Source organism: Sceloporus occidentalis, unplaced genomic scaffold (genome assembly GCF_023333645.1).
Source record: "Sceloporus occidentalis isolate IW3139 unplaced genomic scaffold, rSceOcc1.0.p SCAF_2, whole genome shotgun sequence".
NCBI lineage: Eukaryota > Metazoa > Chordata > Lepidosauria > Squamata > Phrynosomatidae > Sceloporus > Sceloporus occidentalis.
Genome location: NW_028316982.1, coordinates 267,308,070 through 267,324,654, shown reverse-complemented (window position 1 = coordinate 267,324,654; position 16,585 = coordinate 267,308,070). Strand labels below are relative to the sequence as shown.

Sequence of the window (16,585 nt, the reverse complement as noted above, 5' to 3'; positions counted from 1 at the left end):
ACCATGTCAGGATGCACAGGGAAGCCATTGAGATCCACAAACATCTGGATAATTTCAACCGGAAAGAAGAAACCGTCAAAGTGAACAAAATTTGGCTACCAGTCCTGAGGAATAGCAAAATAAGGACTCAACAAATGCAGATGGGAAACCACTCAGAGTCAGGGGCTTTCCCAGCAGATAATGATCTCCAATTAGTAGACATTAATCCTCTTTTGCATTAGCCTCCCAGGCTGAGGCCAGCCATCAGCACAGAACAATACACATGCAAATCACTCCTACTTATTGCGTACATTCTGTGAAAATAATTAAACATAATACATATTAATGCACTTTCACATTGAAAGAATAAAATATAGCAGACAACAATATAAAATGACATGTGCACTACCATCTTTAGATCCTCCAGTTCTAGGAAAGGGCATAACGGGCAGAACAGCTACTAGTTTCCTGATCTCTTTACTTTTGGTCAAAACAAGGTGTGAGAGAGGAGACACCTTGTTTTAAAGGAGAATCACTGTTCTTGGAGGCTTCCAGGGGTGTGATTCTCCTTTTTTTTTTTTTTAAAGGAAGGCATTGCAGGATGGTGGTTCATGGGCTGTGTTTTGCCCACGCCTGGGTTTGAAGTACAATTAGTGTTATTTTTAAAAAACACTAGTTGGCATTGATTGCATCTCCTTACCAGCTGGTAGGTCCGGTCCTGGAAGAGGAACACTTGCTAGGAACATGTTGGGGTACCAGTGTCTCTCTGAGCACCCACATCTGAGGTTAAGGAGCAAACTCTTGAGAGGTTTTCAAATGCCTTAGGTCAGTGATGGTGAATCTTTTTCAGTATGCGTGCCAGGGGTGAGGCTTCTGGCCCCTGGGCGTGCCAGGGGCAGGACTTTGACCCCCCCCCAGAGGTGGGCTTCTGCTCTCTGGAGGCGGGACATCTGGGACGAGACTTCTCCCCCCACCCTCTCCCCGGCCTCCAGCTGTCTCTGAGTGACTGCTAGGGGTAGGAAAGTTCCATTGGGAGGAGGAGGAGTGGGCACATACTAGGTCCTCCTCCCCCTGGACCCTTCCTGACCAATAGCTGTCCCTGGGGAGGCAACTATGGGTCAGGAATGGCCCGTGAGTGGGGAGGAGTGGGCACATGCCATAGGTTTGCCATCATGGCCTTAGGTGGCATTGAAGTTATCCATTTGTTTTTAACTGTGTTTTTAAAATAGCTATAAACAAACAAAACCCACACCAGCTTTTGTAAATTGGCACTGCTGCAGTAGCAACCCTGGGCTTTCTTATGTTTGTTGCTGTTATAACCCCTGGAGTTGACCTTAACTCTGTGGATAAGACACCTCCAAGAACCCCTATCTTCCACTTTGCTGCTTAGTTCCTGCACGCCCTGATGGCAGTCTGGCATGCAGTCTTCCTCTCCTCCTTCTGCCCTTTTTTGTTTTTTCTTCTTCAGTATTACTCTGATTTTTGTAATAAGTAATTCATGGTCTGTGCCACAATCAGCTTCTGATCTGGTTTTTGCCACGAGAATAGAGCTTCTTCATCTTCTGCTTCAAATTACATAGTCAATCTGATTTTTGTGTTGGCCATCTGATGATGTCCATGGGTATAGTCTCTTGCCTGGTTGTACTTACAACTTATGTAGTAAACTACTTATGTAGCAAACTACTTTTTAAATATTATTGCCCAGCTGAGTCCCCATGTCATCTGGAAGGACCTGAATGCAGAGCATAGAAACATTCCTTTTTGGAGCTGCAGTGCCCAGATTTTCCCAGCCAGTATGGACACCAGAATGCTTTGCCATCTGTGTCAGTGGAAGAGGGAATTCATGCCAGGTTTAAACCCAGACGTTAAAGGAGATATCCAATGTCTTGAACTTATTGGAGTGGGGGGAGGTTTCAGCACCCGGGAAAGCTCATTTACAGTTCAGAAAACAATCTGCAGTGCATTTACTGGTCCCACCCATGGAAGCCATCAACTGCCACTGAGTTTGGCGCTATAGTTTAAAAAGATGAACATTTCCCCATTTTGTGACATTGTTTTAACAGGTATTCACCCATCTTTTTCTCTTTGCAGGATGATTGAATGGGTCTCGTGGCCTCTGGGGAAGAACATAGACAAGTGGATCATTGCTTTGCTCAAGGGGTTGGCTGCGGTGAAGAAGTTCAGCATCTTGATAGAAGTCACACTTTCCAAAATTGAAAGGGTCTGTATGTAGGCATGATTACTATATTTACACCTTGCTTTATCACAGGCAGAGCTTAGGAGCTCTCAGAATTCCCCAGTTGGCATGGAATGTTTACAGTGGGATTCTGGGAGTTGTAGTTCCCCAAAGTGACTTTCCAAGCTGTCATAATTGGCAGGAAAGTTTTCTCCATTCCTTGAAAATCCACGTGGAAGTCACAGAAACATTGTTTCATTTCTAGTCTGTGTATTTAAGGCAATAGTCAGGGCTCTGATACCTGCAGAATCGAGTTTTAATTCATAAAATCTTGAATGGCTTAAATCCAAAATAATGTTATTTACCTTTTAGATTTATGCCATTATTTTCCATTGGTGAGTGCAAGTAGATCGGCATAGGCTGAATCCGCAATGTAGGAATGATCCAAGTTGACACCACTAACTGCCTTGGCTCATTGCTACGGAATTCTGAGAATTATAGCTTTCTGAGACATTTAACCATCTTTGCCAGAGAGCTCTGGTTCTACAATAAACAACAAATCCCAGAATTCCAAAGCATTGAAACATGGCACAGTTAGTGGTGTCAACCTGGATTATTTCTGCAGTGTGGATGCAGCCACAGTCCTTCTCCTTAACCTGTCTCACAACAACCCTGTGAAGTGAATTAGGCTGAGAGACAGTCACTGGCTGGTCCAGTATTTATCACAGTAAACAACACTGCCTCCCTGCTTAGACTGAGAGTAGACTGATTTCAGTCAGGAGTGGTTTATTCTTTGTTTTCACTATAGTATTTACAGCCTGCTAAGGTATGCAAAAGAAAGCATTCTTGACAAATGCCTCTTCTCCAGAGAGTAAAGCTTTCTCAGTACTGTAGACTGACCAAAATCCAAGTCTGCAGAAGAAGCCCGGCTATGGACTTTATCACACGGGGAAAATTGGAAGGTTAACCAAAGGTTAATCCGGTGTCATCCAAGGTATTTCATGTCATTTCGCAAACAATTTTCAAATGACATCGCATGCAAATGGAAGGCAATCCAAACGCAATTGTGAGACATCCCAGGAATAGCTGAATTCAGAAAAATATCAAATCTAAAAATCCTTTTCCACTGAGAATTCGCAGTCAGTTTGCATTTGCATTAGTATGAAATGCATCTCCAGTTCGGCTATGGGATTACTGTTGGATCTCCTTGCACACTACACACTAACATGGCTGCGTCCCTTAAATCAACACTGTTGATAAATCTCTTTTTTCATCCCTACTTCTTCATACTCTAGGTGTTTTCCAAGCTGTTATATCCTATCCTGAGGGAGGGAGCACTTTCTATTCTACGTTACATGCTCCTCAGCTTCCAGCATTCCCATGAAGCATTTCACTTGGTAAGGAGGTAGGGTCTTGTTCAACAGTCAGGTGTTTAATTATCTACAACAGAAATGTGGCATGACCCATCATCCCTGAGGACTATTGTTCATGGTGTCTGGAGCCAAGGAGAGTTGGACTCCACCAACATCTGGAGGGCCCAAAGCTTTGAAACATTGCTTTTTTGGACTACAGCTTTCAGAATCCTCAGTGCTGACTCCTGCACAATAGTGCTAGAAATTTACTTTAAAAAACAAAGATACATTAAAATAATAAATTATAGCTGAGTTCATTGCATCCCAGCCTTTTTGGGGGGTGGGGTGGAGGCAGTAGAATGCACATATAGTTTAAAAAGTCTAATGCTTATAGCGATGCACAGTGTGGCGGTCAGGGTGTGATCTGTTGTGCGCTTTAGAGAACACTTATTATGGTCTTGAGCCAACTGTACTGGCTTCCATTGCTTCTGTTGAAGGTCCTGGTTTTGATTCATGAAGGTCTAAATGGCTTAGGACAAGGGCATCTAATGAACCTCCCTGAGGACCTCTACTCAGGGAGGTCCTCTTGTGTGTCCTACATCCTCAAGAGGCAAGATTAATGAAAACTTGTGATAGGGCTTTCTTGGTAGGGTCACCTCAGTTATGGAACTTCCTCCCAGAGTTAGTCAGATTGGCTACATCCCTACTGAGCTTCCAAGACTGTGGCTGCATCTGTACTACATAATTAATGCGTTTGACACCGCTTTGACTGCCCTGGCTCAATGCTATGACATTCTGGGATTTGTCATGTTGTGTGATAGTTAGCCTTCTCTGTCAGAGCACTGTAGTGCCACAACAAACTACAAATCCCAGGATTCCATAGGATGGAGCCATGGCAGTTAAAGTGGAACCAAACTGCAATAATTTTGCAGAGTGGCAGCAGCCTGTCTTGTTCATTTGTTCTTGGAACCAGTTTTGAGGTTGGCTTTTGGTGATGCATCAATTTGTTCTCAGAGAATGTTGATTTTTTTAAAAAATCTGTTTCTTACAAGCATTTTAATCTATTGTGAAATAATGTTTTTTTTAATCTCTTGTGCATTCCCATGGAAGCCTTGAAGGTCTGAGAGCTGATCAGTAGATTTAATAAGTAAATATTAAATAATAACAGGAAATTAACTGGGCTATATATCACTAGAAAATATGCTTTAATGGTTTTTATTTTTACAAATGGTTTTAACTATGCCATTTGTAATGTATGTTTTGATACTGGTATTATTTAATTATTTTTTAACTTTTATAATTAATGTTATCGTTTTATCTTTTTTTAATTATGGTAAGCCACCTTGAATCCTATTTTGGGGGAATGGGAGGATATAAATCCCATAAACAAACAAATAAATAATAGATCGATAGAACTTATAAAGTCAAGTGCTGTGTCTGTATTCCTGACCCAAGACAGTTTTTCTGTATTTCAGTGTAGAAGCCAATTTTATAGCTGACAAAACAAAACATTTCTAAATTGGCTGATCAATCATAATAGATCTCCAACCAATAAATGCTAATCTCTCCCAGCTATTTATTACGGAAAGAAGAAGTGGAATGCCTCCCATTCTGATGACTGACCAGCCCACAAGGAAGAAACAAAATTAAACCATGTTTTAACCCTTAAGGAGCTAGGTTTCAAGTTTATCTTGGGCACTGCAGGTGGTTCTGGTTGCTTGTTTTAAGACTTGTTTTTGTTCTGTCCCCTTTTCCAGCTTCTCCCGCACATTCCCAGAGTGGTGGCCGCCCTCAACAAGGAAAACTCCAATTCCGCGGCAAGCTGCTTGGAACAGCTGGCTGAGCTCATCCACTGCATGTTCTTCCGTTTCTCGGGATTCCCAGACCTCTACGAACCTGTCGTGGAGGCAATCAAAGTAACCACTTCCTTTTTGGTCTGCGTACCACAAACAGTCGGTGTGTGTGTGTGAATTAGAAGTGTTAAACTGAAATAAGGTGGACTCTTTACTATGAACAACTAAAAATAGGCTGGAATCCAGATCCACTGAGTCAGTGGGATTTACGCAGATAGGTTGACTTTCTCCCAGCATGGGACCCAAGGCAGCTGCACCAATTCTTATAACAGGATTGTGATGTTGTGCAACCGAAATGCACATTGATGTGTAGTTTGCAGCCATGCACAAGCAGGAAACCAATGAGCAAGAGTGGATCACACTCCCTCAGAAGGAGGTTTTCAAACCAGGGTCTGGTTGGGGTGCTTTGATTGTGATTCCTGCATGTCATGGGGTTGGATGGGATGGCCTTTGGGGTCTCTTCCAACTCTACAATTCTATGATACTAAGTTGAAGTGGTGTTAAACTGCTTTATTTCTGCAGTGTGGCAGCAGCCCCTATCCAGCCCCATTGAGTGCTGCTGCTGGAGCCGCTGGGGGAAAAATTCAGTGGCTTCTATAGCAGAAGCAAGAGCCCCAGTAGTTTTGTGACCTCCAGTGGGTTGAGTAGAGGAAGATATATAGTGTGGCCCATCATCAACAGGAGGTTGTCCATATTTACTGTGGACTAGGTGCACGGAAGAGGTGAGAGGTTGCTCTCTGAAGCTGTCTTGTCATGTGTTTTTATTTGGCTGTGGTTTTGGAAATACTTCTGCTGAGACTTTTAGTCTACAAAGTGGGAGGAAATGACCAAATATTTCAACAGTAATTCCACATACAGTAAAAGGTGACCCAAAAAGCACTTTGTTTTTTACTTTCAAAATACAGTAATTGCATCTCTCTCTCCAAATTAAGAAGAACGTTAGGGCATGGTGTGACAGAGAATAACTGTTGTGATTAATATAATTGATAAATGGGTACCATAGAATCATAGAATCATAGAGTTGGAAGAGACCACTAGGGCCATCCAGTCCAGATCCTATAAAAAGCAGAATAAGGTATTAGCAGTGGACAAGGGAGAGTTTGAGAAAGTGATTTGTTTGTTTGTTTTGGATGATAGTTCCCAGTATCTCCTGGTTGAAAGATTTCTGGGAACTGTCATCTAAGAAGTAACTTTCCCAAGTTGGAAAATTATAAATTTGGCAAAAAGGACCTGAAATGTTCTGCATTTGCAGTCTTGGCAAGATGAATACAAGTTGTTAAAATGGCCTGATAACAGACAAAAATAAAAAATACTTGATGTGACTCCACAGACTAACTGTATTTTTATTTTTATTTTTGCTTACTTTATTCTCCAAAGGCTCTTCCAATTCCAAATGAAGACCGGATAAAACACTTGCTTGGACAAAATGCTTGGACCTCACAGAAGAACGAATTAGCCTGTTTTTACCCTCGTCTGGCTTCCAAATCTGAAACAGGGAAAATAGGATTGATCAACTTGGGGAACACCTGCTATATGAACAGCATCATCCAAGCACTATTCATGGCCTCAGAGTAGGTTTTATGCCTTCCTTTCTGCTTTTGTTTCCCAACCTTTAAACAATAGGTTTAGTTGTTTCTGTATTTATTACATATATCATATTTGCTGATGGAACTTGGCTGTAATGCCACAGAATATACATAGTTTTGAATCTCCAGAGCAGGTAAATCTTCCCTTGCCAGTAAAACCCAGGGCTGGGGGGAGCTTTTTAAAAATCACCCTCAAACCATGTTTTTTACTTTGTTTAAAACATTTTTGGATTAAACCAGCTTTTTATTTTTGCATTCGTGTTTTATTAACAAAAAAAAAAAAAGATTGAATTCTGCTTATAATAGTACTGTGGAACATTATTTCCTGTATTAGAAAGCTTTATCAATCATATTTTAATATTTTCTAACATTAACAACCCAAAGTTATTGGGTGTTATATGATTTACATCTTTCAATAAAATTTTACAAATGATATTGACAAATTGGTAACCTGTATATTGGACTTTAGGACTGCAACAATATAGGACTAAATCAGAAAATTAAGTACGGTAGTAAAATGCCATTTAGATTCAGTGGCCACTAAGGTAAATGATAAGTGCTCTTTTCAAGCAAGTTGTTTTGGTTCAACTTATATTAACTGAAGGATTTTTTTTTTTTGAATGGCATTTCTTGTAAAATAAAGTGATTAAAAAGAAGCAACTGACACTGGTTACTGGTCTAATAATGAACAACTGTCAATCAATTGTTAAAATTAAAGTTTAAGTTCAATCTATCATTGTTTTCCAGTAAGAGGGTTGGAAAATAGTAATGACAGCTTGTACATTTTGGCTTGGACATAGTCACCGTACACTTGAAAGTAAAGCTCCTATTCATGGTTTTGATGGATGGAGGCTCCTTTGAACCCCAATAACTCAGTAGGTTTACCAATTACTTTTAATGTTTAAAAAATTTCCTTTCAAGCTTCAGGCGTTCCGTGATGAATTTAGCAGAGAACAATTCCCAGCCCTTGATGGCGAAGCTTCAGTGGTTGTTTGCCTTTCTAGAGCACAGTCAGGTAATTTCAATAAGTGTATGAATAATTCTAGTCCTTCTGTAATGCTTGCTGACTGTTCCAGATATATCCAGTTATTTTTTAGTTATTTATGTGTAGCATTTATATGCCCTACTCTTCAGCTGAAAAAAGCTCTTAGAGCCGCTTAAATATCAATAGAGTCAGCCCTCCACAGTTGTGGCTTTGACTTTTGCAGATTTGATTATTTGTGGATTTGATTAATATGTTATCTCTAGGAATCTCTAGGTCCTTCAGCGCAACTCTGTGGTCAACATCTACCAGAGGTTGACCATAGAGTTGTGCTGAAGGACCTAGAGATTCCTAGAGTGAACACTTCTCTAGGCACTTGTAGATCCTCCAGCATGATTCTATGGTTAACATTTGGCGGACGTTGACCATAGAGTTGCACTCAAGGAAGTAGCAATTTCTAGAGAGGTGTTATCTTGGGTAGAAAAAAAAAGTGGATTTTTATTTGCATTTCTCCCCACTTTCCACAGGGGTCCTGTGCCCCTAACACCAGCGAGCATCCTCATTTTAGCTAACTTATCTAACATTATCTAACTTAAATGCACAAGAAAAGAGGACACATGTGAAGTCAAAGGCTTTCATGGCTGGCATCCATAGTTTTTTGTGTTTTTTTTGGGGCTATGTGGCCATGTTCTAGAAGATTTTCTTCCTGACGTTTCACCAGCATCTGTGGCTGGCATCTTCAGAGACTGCTTGCCTGGAAAAAGTTGGGTGTATATATATTGTGTGAGCCTGAGAATGCAGGAGTGATTTGCATGTGTATTGTTCTGTGCTGATGGCCAGCCTCAGGCTGAGAGGCTAATGCAAAAGAGGATTAGTGTCTGCTAATTGGTGATCATTATCTGCTGGGAAAGCCCCTGACTCTGAATGGTTTCCCATTTACATTTACTGAGTCCTTATTTTGCTATTCCTCAGGACTGGTAGCCAAATTTTGTTCACTTTGATGGTTTCTTCTTTCCGGTTGAAATTGTCCAGGTGTTTGTGGATTTCAATGGCTTCCCTGTGCATCCTGACATGGTAGTGGTTGGCATAGTCCAGAATTTCAATGTTTTCAAACAGTGGCAGAACATGCCACAAACCATCCTGGGCATAAAATACTATTATTTTACACACCCACTTTTTCTAGGCAAGCATTCTCTGAAGATGCCAGCCACAGATGCTGGCAAAACGTCAGGAAGAAAATCTTCTAGAACATGGCCACATAGCCCAAAAAACCCACAAAAAACAAAAGAGGACACAGTTTCCCTGGCATTTGAAAGAGAAATAACAAATCTTCTGAGTATAAATATAAGGCAGCTTTCTATATCCTATATATAAAAATATTTTCCCCCGTCTCTACCAGCGGCCTGCCATCTCACCTGAAAGCTTTTTCTTGGCATCATGGCCTCCCTGGTTCACAAGGGGAGCACAACAAGACTGTTCCGAATACTTGAAGTACCTACTTGATCGGTAAGTTGATCTCTGTCTTGGAAGAGAGGAGCAGAATTTCTGAACCTACAAATTCCTGTCTGGCAGAGCACACATTTTAGTCTATTGAAACAACACCAGCAAAGTCCTAAACCAGTTGCTATTCCAAGCAAGAAGAGACCCATTGAATCAATGGGAACTTGGAAAGTCAACACTTTGTTAAAATCTACTGATCCAGTGGTTTGGTTCTGGTTGATAGTAAACAACTGGATTTAGTTCAGAGTCTACCACACATGTCTTTGTTTGTTGTTTATCAATGGCAATATATTATTACATAATAACAATAAATATTATTTTGTGATGCCATTAATTTATTCTGGATGTATACAGCATGTTGGTGCATTTTGACTAAGACTATGGCTGCATCTACACTGCAGAAATAATGCAGTTTGACACTGTCTTAACTTCTATAGCTCAATGCTATGGAATTCTGGGTTTGTAGTTTTGTGAGATATTTCACCACCTCTGTCAGAGAGCTCTGGTGTTACAACAAACTACAAATCCAAGACTTCATAAGATGGAGCCATGACAGTTAATATGGTGTCAAACTGCATCAATTCTGCAGCAGCCTACTACTTATAAACATCTCATGTGAGAGTGAACTGCATGCACATAAATATTATTTCATTCTGGCATTAGCAGGAGGGTTTTTGTCATAATTTTCTCTGTGTATTTTCTTTTTTTCCACACTTCCCAAAAAGGCTGCATGAAGAAGAGAGAACGGGAAGAAGAATTTACCAGACTCTCAAAGGGTCCACACTGACACCTCAGGCTGACCAACTGCATTCTCTGAACAAGACTCTAGTTGAAAAGATGTTTGGAGGCAAAATTAAGACAAAAATTCGTTGTCTGAAGTGCCTAAAAGTCTCTTCCAGGGAAGAGGCCTTCACAGACCTTTCCTTGGCATTTCCACCAGCAGATAAACATGTGCCTACACCTGTTGGCAGTGCCTCATTTTTACCTGTGGAAGAAATGGGCCCACAGGCCACGCATCCCATCACAGAAGCTCAGTCTAGGCTGAGTGATTCACCAAGGAGGTTGGAGAAGTTTACTGTGCCTGGAATAATCTCCTCCAAAACGTTGCCAGTTGAAACTTTGAGACCAGAAGGACAAGAGATAACTTTCCCTTTGGGATCTGACTGGGATACTGCTGGTGCAAAGCCCAAAGAAGACTCAATGTTGGCCGTGAAGGAGCAGGTTTGTGGTCCTGAGCCTTCCAGATCAGTCCCTGATTTGATCAATTATTTCTTATCGCCTGAGATGCTGACAGCGGAGAACCGTTATCACTGTGAAAACTGTGCCTCCCTTCAGGATGCAGAGAAGCTGGCTGAACTGACAGAGGGACCGCACTACCTCATCCTCACTTTGTTGAGGTTCTCCTTTGACCTGAGAGTCATGCGGAGAAAGAAGATCCTTGACAACATCTCCGTCCCCTTGGTGTTGAAGCTGCCAGTTCTGACACCCTCCGAAGAACTGTGTGACACTGATCCCATGAGGAACGGTGGGCATGCTTCATCATGCAAGCGCTTTGCTTCGGTGGTGTACGATCTTTGCAGCGTGGTGGTACATTCTGGGGTCTCCTCGGAGAGCGGCCATTACTATTGTTACGCCAGGGAATGCGAGGACACCATCACCAAACGTGACCCAAAGGAGGCTTCTTGGAGCATTGTCTCAGAGAAACCTCCAGACCTCGCAATTCAGTGGTATCTTTTCAATGACACCAGAGTTTCCTTCTCATCATTTGAGTCAGTTAGCAATGTCACCTCCTTCTTACCCAAGGACACGGCTTATCTGCTCTTTTATCGACAAAGGACCATGCAGTCCGTAAACGTGAAGTCTGAGGCAGCTGTAGAATCTGGCTGGGTGAATGGAGATTTGCACTCTCCAGACAAAAGCCTGATGGAAGCCATTGCAAAGGATAACATCCTCTTTCTGCAGGTGATATTGACTAGCACCATATGTTATTTTTACAATTACAGACTGCCCTCCATATTCACAGACTTTTAATCTACAGATTCAACCATCCACATCTATGCCACAATAGTGTAGTAAAATGGTGTTCCTTATAAAAAATGGCAAAATCAAGATTTGCTGTTAGGAATATATATTCAGTTGGCCCTCAGTATCCTCAGGGGGTCCGTTCCAATCCCCCCTGCAGATACCAAAGTCCACAGATGCTCAAGTCACATTGTTCCCAATGGTGGTCACTGGTTGGAGGGAGCCATCAGTTACCTGGTCGTTGGCCAGCCCAACTCCCCAAGTGATTGACGACTCCCTCTGACCAGTGGTTAACGAAAATGTGGGAGAGCCAGGTGCAGAAGCAGCCTGGCAGGCATCTCCCTGGCAACTGCAGCAATCCACAGGTTTACTGTTTTTGTTCTGGCAGAGTAAATTCTATGGTCTTCCGAGCCCTTGGCACAGAGGCAGGTAAGAAGTCCTCTTGTCCCTAATGGTGGTGCAGCTGTGTGGTCGTGCCACCATTGGGGCCAATGCAGGCTTGCCATCTGCAGATGCTTGAATCCACAGTGGGGAAGTCTGTGGATACCGAGGACCAACTGTGTATGTGTGTGCACGCGCGCGCGTGTATATATATATATATATATATATATATATATATTCCTAAAAACAAATCTTGATTTTGCCATTTTATATGGCACAGTGGTTAAATGCCTGTACTGCAGCCATTCACTCACAAACCACAAGGTTGTTGAGTTCAGTTCCAGCCAGGGGCTTAGGGTCGACTCAGCCTTGCATCCTTCTGAGTTCGCTAAAATGATTACCCAGCTTGTTGGGGGCAATTTGCTTACACATTGTAAACCACTTAGGGAGTGCTTAATGCACTGATAAGTGATATAGAAATATACTTGCTATTGGTATTGCTATAAGGAATACCATTTTACTACCCCATTGTGTTTAATAAGACTTGAGCATGCCCTGATTTTTACACAAGAATACATAAGACCTTTTGTATTCTTGCAGGTTTTCAAAAGTGAAAAGTTTTTAAAGAATGGGTGGATGGTTTTAGACTAAACCCTTTTAAAATCTTTTATTGGTATTTTATCTTTTTAAGTGTAGTTTTAAATCACTTAAATATTGTCAATACAAACTGAGTTTCCCTTATACCGAATGCTTACACACACACACACATTGAACTAAAGCTCCTAGAAACACTGAAGTAATGTTTTTGTTGGAAGTACTGGTGTTGACAATAAAATTAACAAATTCTGAAATTGTTGTTTGAATTGTGTAATGAAACAGGAGTAACACAATTCATTTCAAATAAATCCTTTCTGATCTCTGCTCAGCAATTTACTTGACATAGAGAGTATGTATGTATTCCTGTATAACTCTAGAAATTTAGTCAAAAAATGATTTGAAAAACCTGTCAACTTATCCATGCGTCAGTGAAAGGCAAGAGTTTAATCTGTGTTGGAAACTCTTTCATCCATCCAGCCTTTAGTGTGAGCACATACATGCCTTCTGCAATTTTATCATTCTTTGGCATGATCTTCCTTGATCCTATAGATTCATAGGACCTTATCACACAGGGGAAATCGGACAAAATTGGGGGTTTAAACAGCAATTATCCCATGCAAAATGAGATATCGCAATTGAGATTTTCACAATATGTCGCTATTAAACAGGCAATAAACAAACAATAAACAGCAACAGATCATTCACAGGGAAATCTCAAAAATGATTTGTTGCTGTTTATTGCCTGTTTAATAGCAATGTGTGCGAAAATCTTAATTGTGATATCGTGTTTTGCACAGGAAATTCGCTATTTAAACCCCTGATTTTCCCCGTGTGATAAGGTCCTCAGGTACATGCCCCTAGGTTTTACCCTTGACTTATGCAGAGGTCTTATCAGAATCCATAATCTTGTCCTCAAAATCTGCCCTCAACTTACACATGAGGTCAACTTGTAGTCGAATGCATACAGTATATAGCCAAGTACTGTTTTATGATGTTTTCTTTTTCTTTCCCTTCAGGAACAGGAAAAGGAAGCCCGAAGCAGAAGTGCCTACATTTCAGCCTTGCCCAAATCCCCTCTGTGGTGGAAGGACTTCAATGGGGACGATGATGATGGTGCCTCAGGGGGCTGTGGGCATGACCCTGGTGGAGGAAGCTCAGGTTCTTTTCACGGACTCGTCTTCTAGAAGGGCCATTTTGCCCAGGCCAAATGGCTAATGCTGTAACCATCAAACATGTCTCTTCAGCGCTCAGTTCTCTTGCCTATGAATTCTTAGCAATAGAACGAGGCCCACAATGACCAGACAGAGCACTACCAAAAAAGAAAAAGAAGTATTCAACTATTATCCTCCATATCTCCATGGAAGGCTGGGAACTATCATTTTCTTGGGGCAAGGTAGCAAACAGGTCATTCTCAGTCTCCTCACAGAATCACAATTACTGCAAACTGCAAGGGGAAGCTATAGCAGTGTTCAGCATAGTTTGTAGTGTACTGAAAATCACATGCACACACACACAACTTCCGCTCTCTTTGTAGAAATGTGGGGAATCATGAAATGCAGTTAGGGAAAACAATGCTGCAAGTTGAACTTAATCTGTGACTCAAAGAAATTGGCACCATTGTGGACTCTTGTTGCATGATGCCTTTTTGAAGCAAAGCGTTTGGGTGGGTGTTGAATCTTTATGCTGAGTTGCATCATTGTTGTCACGGAGGGAAACGTGAGGGGTCTTTTTAGTGGGTTTAAAACATTACAGAGATTTTTTAAGCTAAAAGGCCAAAGTTGTCTATTCTCATGTCCAGTGGCATCACTAAGGTTGGTGTCATCCTAGTGTGGTAACTTATTGTCGCTCCCAGGCAGGTGGCGATACCAGGGGAGACAACATGGAACATGGGGAGAGAGTGAGAGAAGGAGAAATGGCAGCAGGCTGGAGGGGTGCTCACCATCCAACTTCCCCTTCCTGACTGCCTTTCTGCCTTTCCCATACCAGCCAAGTTGCCTGGCACACACTGCCTTTCTGCCTTTCCCATACCAGCCAAGTTGCCTGGCACACACCCCAGATGCCCCTCTCCATCAGCCAGAGCGCATCTGCCATCTGCCCACTGCTGGCATCTAGCAACTCCTTCTGGGTCTGGCTGGGAGGCTACTTGCTGGGCAGGAAAGAGAGGAGAAGGAATCCATGGCTGCCTCTCTGCTGACACCATTGCCTCCCTTTCCTGCCTGACCAGCCATGGTGCCTCCACCATCTGCCCACTGCTGTTGCCTGCCAAGCTCTGGTCAGACAGAAAAGAGAGGAGAAGAGAAGGAATCCATGACTGCACAATGCCGCTGCCGCTGCCATTGCCTTCCTTTACTGCCTGGCCAGCAGCCTCGCCAGACCCAGTTCCTGAGTGGAGGAACACCGTTCCCAGATGGCTGGCACGCCACTGCCTTGTGCCGGGGAATTCAGCAGGAGGGAAGAAAGGGCAAGGTAGTCTGCTGGGGCCCCTGGTGGAAGTAGGTTAGTTCTGCCACCTGGAATCCCCGTCTGGGTCTGGCAGGGGCTACTGGCTGGGCAGAAAAGGGAGCAGAAGGAAAGGAATCCATGGCTGGCCCTGCTGCTGACATCTTTGCCTTCCTTTCCTGTCTGGCCAGCAGTCTTGCCAGACTGAGAAGGCACTTCTAGGTGGCAGAACGGTTTTCTGAGATGGCACCATTGCCATGCCCTGTGTTTCCTTCTGGGGCAGGGAACACATGGTATAAGGAGTGAAGGAAGAACAAGGTAGTCTACTGCATCCCCTGATAGTATGAGGTGCTTCTGCCACCTGGAAGCCTCTTCTAGATATGGTGTGGCTGCTGTGCAGGAGGGAATGGGAGGTGCTGGCAGTAGGAAGGAGTCTGTGAATGCTGCCACTGCTGGCATCTTGCCCAGCCAGCTGACAGACCAGGAAGGGGCTGCTGGGCAACAGCAGCACCCTACCCACACCAGTGGCCACAGCAGTCAGATGACAGAAGGGGTCTAGCTGGTGGAGGGGGATGGCCAGGGGTCTTGGGACAGACAGTGAGTGACCACCTCACTAGGTGTTCACCGCTCTCTGTGGTGGCACGCAATGTGGTTGATACTCCTTACCCCTTGCATCCATTAGGGATGCCCCTGGTCAGGTCTTGCTTTAGATTGGGTTGGATAAAATCCATCCTTTCATATGCTGGAGTGTAACTCCCACTTTGGACACATGCTCGCCTATAACTCCATGCTATTGACTATGCTGGCTAGGACTCATGGGGGCTGTAGTCCATTTCCATCTGGTGTGGCAACACTGCCCACCTCTGCATTTACAGAGTGAGGTAAGATTATTAAACATTACAGTCACACAACCCCTTTGTCCTGTTTCTCCTTCCTTGTACTGGAGTTTGTAGTTGGGGGCTTCTGGTAATTTTTCTCAAGAATCGAGCCCGCTCTGTGGTTGGTCTGGAAACCATGTCCTATGAGGAACGACTTAGGGAGCTGGGGATATTTAGCCTGGAAAAAAGGTTAAGAGGTGATATGATAGCTCTGTTTAAATATTTGAAGGGATGTCATATTGAGGAGGGAGCAAGCTTGTTTTCTGCTGCTCCAGAGAACAGGACCTGGAACAATGGCTGCAAGCTCCAGGAAAAGAGATTCCACCTCAACATTAGGAGGAACTTCCTGACAGTAAGGGCTGTTCGACAGTGGAACACACTCCCTCGGAGTGTAGTGGCATCTCTTTCCTTGGAGGTCTTTAAGCAGAGGCTGGATGACCATCTGTTGGGGATGCTTTGATTTGGATTTCCTGCATGGCAGGGGGTTGGACTGGATGGCCCTTGTGGTCTCTTCCACCTCTAGGATTCTAGGATAGCCAAAATCTTCCTGCTTGGTCATCTCTGTCCCACCCTCCCTATTCTCTAGTTATTAAATGGTCATAGCAGTATCCCATGGGGCTCAGCAGCTGCCTGGGCTAGAAGGCAGAGAACTGCACATCTTTGTGCTACATTCACTTTATGCAGGATCTTAACCAATATCTATGTCTAAATAAATAAAAGCAGGTATCCTCTAGCACAGGGGTCAGCAACCTGCGGCCCACCGAGCCATTGAGACCAGCCCCTGCTCGGTCCTGCTGCTGATTGCCGCTGCCAAAGGCCCTGCGGGGCAGGCGCGCAGGG

The 16,585-nt window shown here is 43.2% G+C and overlaps 1 protein-coding gene across 1 annotated transcript in view; it reads left to right on the top strand.

Annotated features, from left to right (window-relative positions):
- USP35 (ubiquitin specific peptidase 35) overlaps window positions 1-15,830 on the top strand; it is a 42,861-nt gene extending 27,031 nt beyond the window's left edge. Inside the window, exons 4-11 of the mRNA XM_089512956.1 lie at window positions 2,071-2,200; window positions 3,451-3,552; window positions 5,265-5,423; window positions 6,738-6,931; window positions 7,868-7,961; window positions 9,328-9,434; window positions 10,154-11,390; window positions 13,445-15,830. Of these exons, the coding sequence (XP_089369082.1) occupies window positions 2,071-2,200; window positions 3,451-3,552; window positions 5,265-5,423; window positions 6,738-6,931; window positions 7,868-7,961; window positions 9,328-9,434; window positions 10,154-11,390; window positions 13,445-13,612 (2,191 nt within the window). The 3' untranslated portion in view covers window positions 13,613-15,830. The remainder of the gene's footprint in view (window positions 1-2,070; window positions 2,201-3,450; window positions 3,553-5,264; window positions 5,424-6,737; window positions 6,932-7,867; window positions 7,962-9,327; window positions 9,435-10,153; window positions 11,391-13,444) is intronic.
- Window positions 15,831-16,585: the final 755 nt, after the last annotated feature.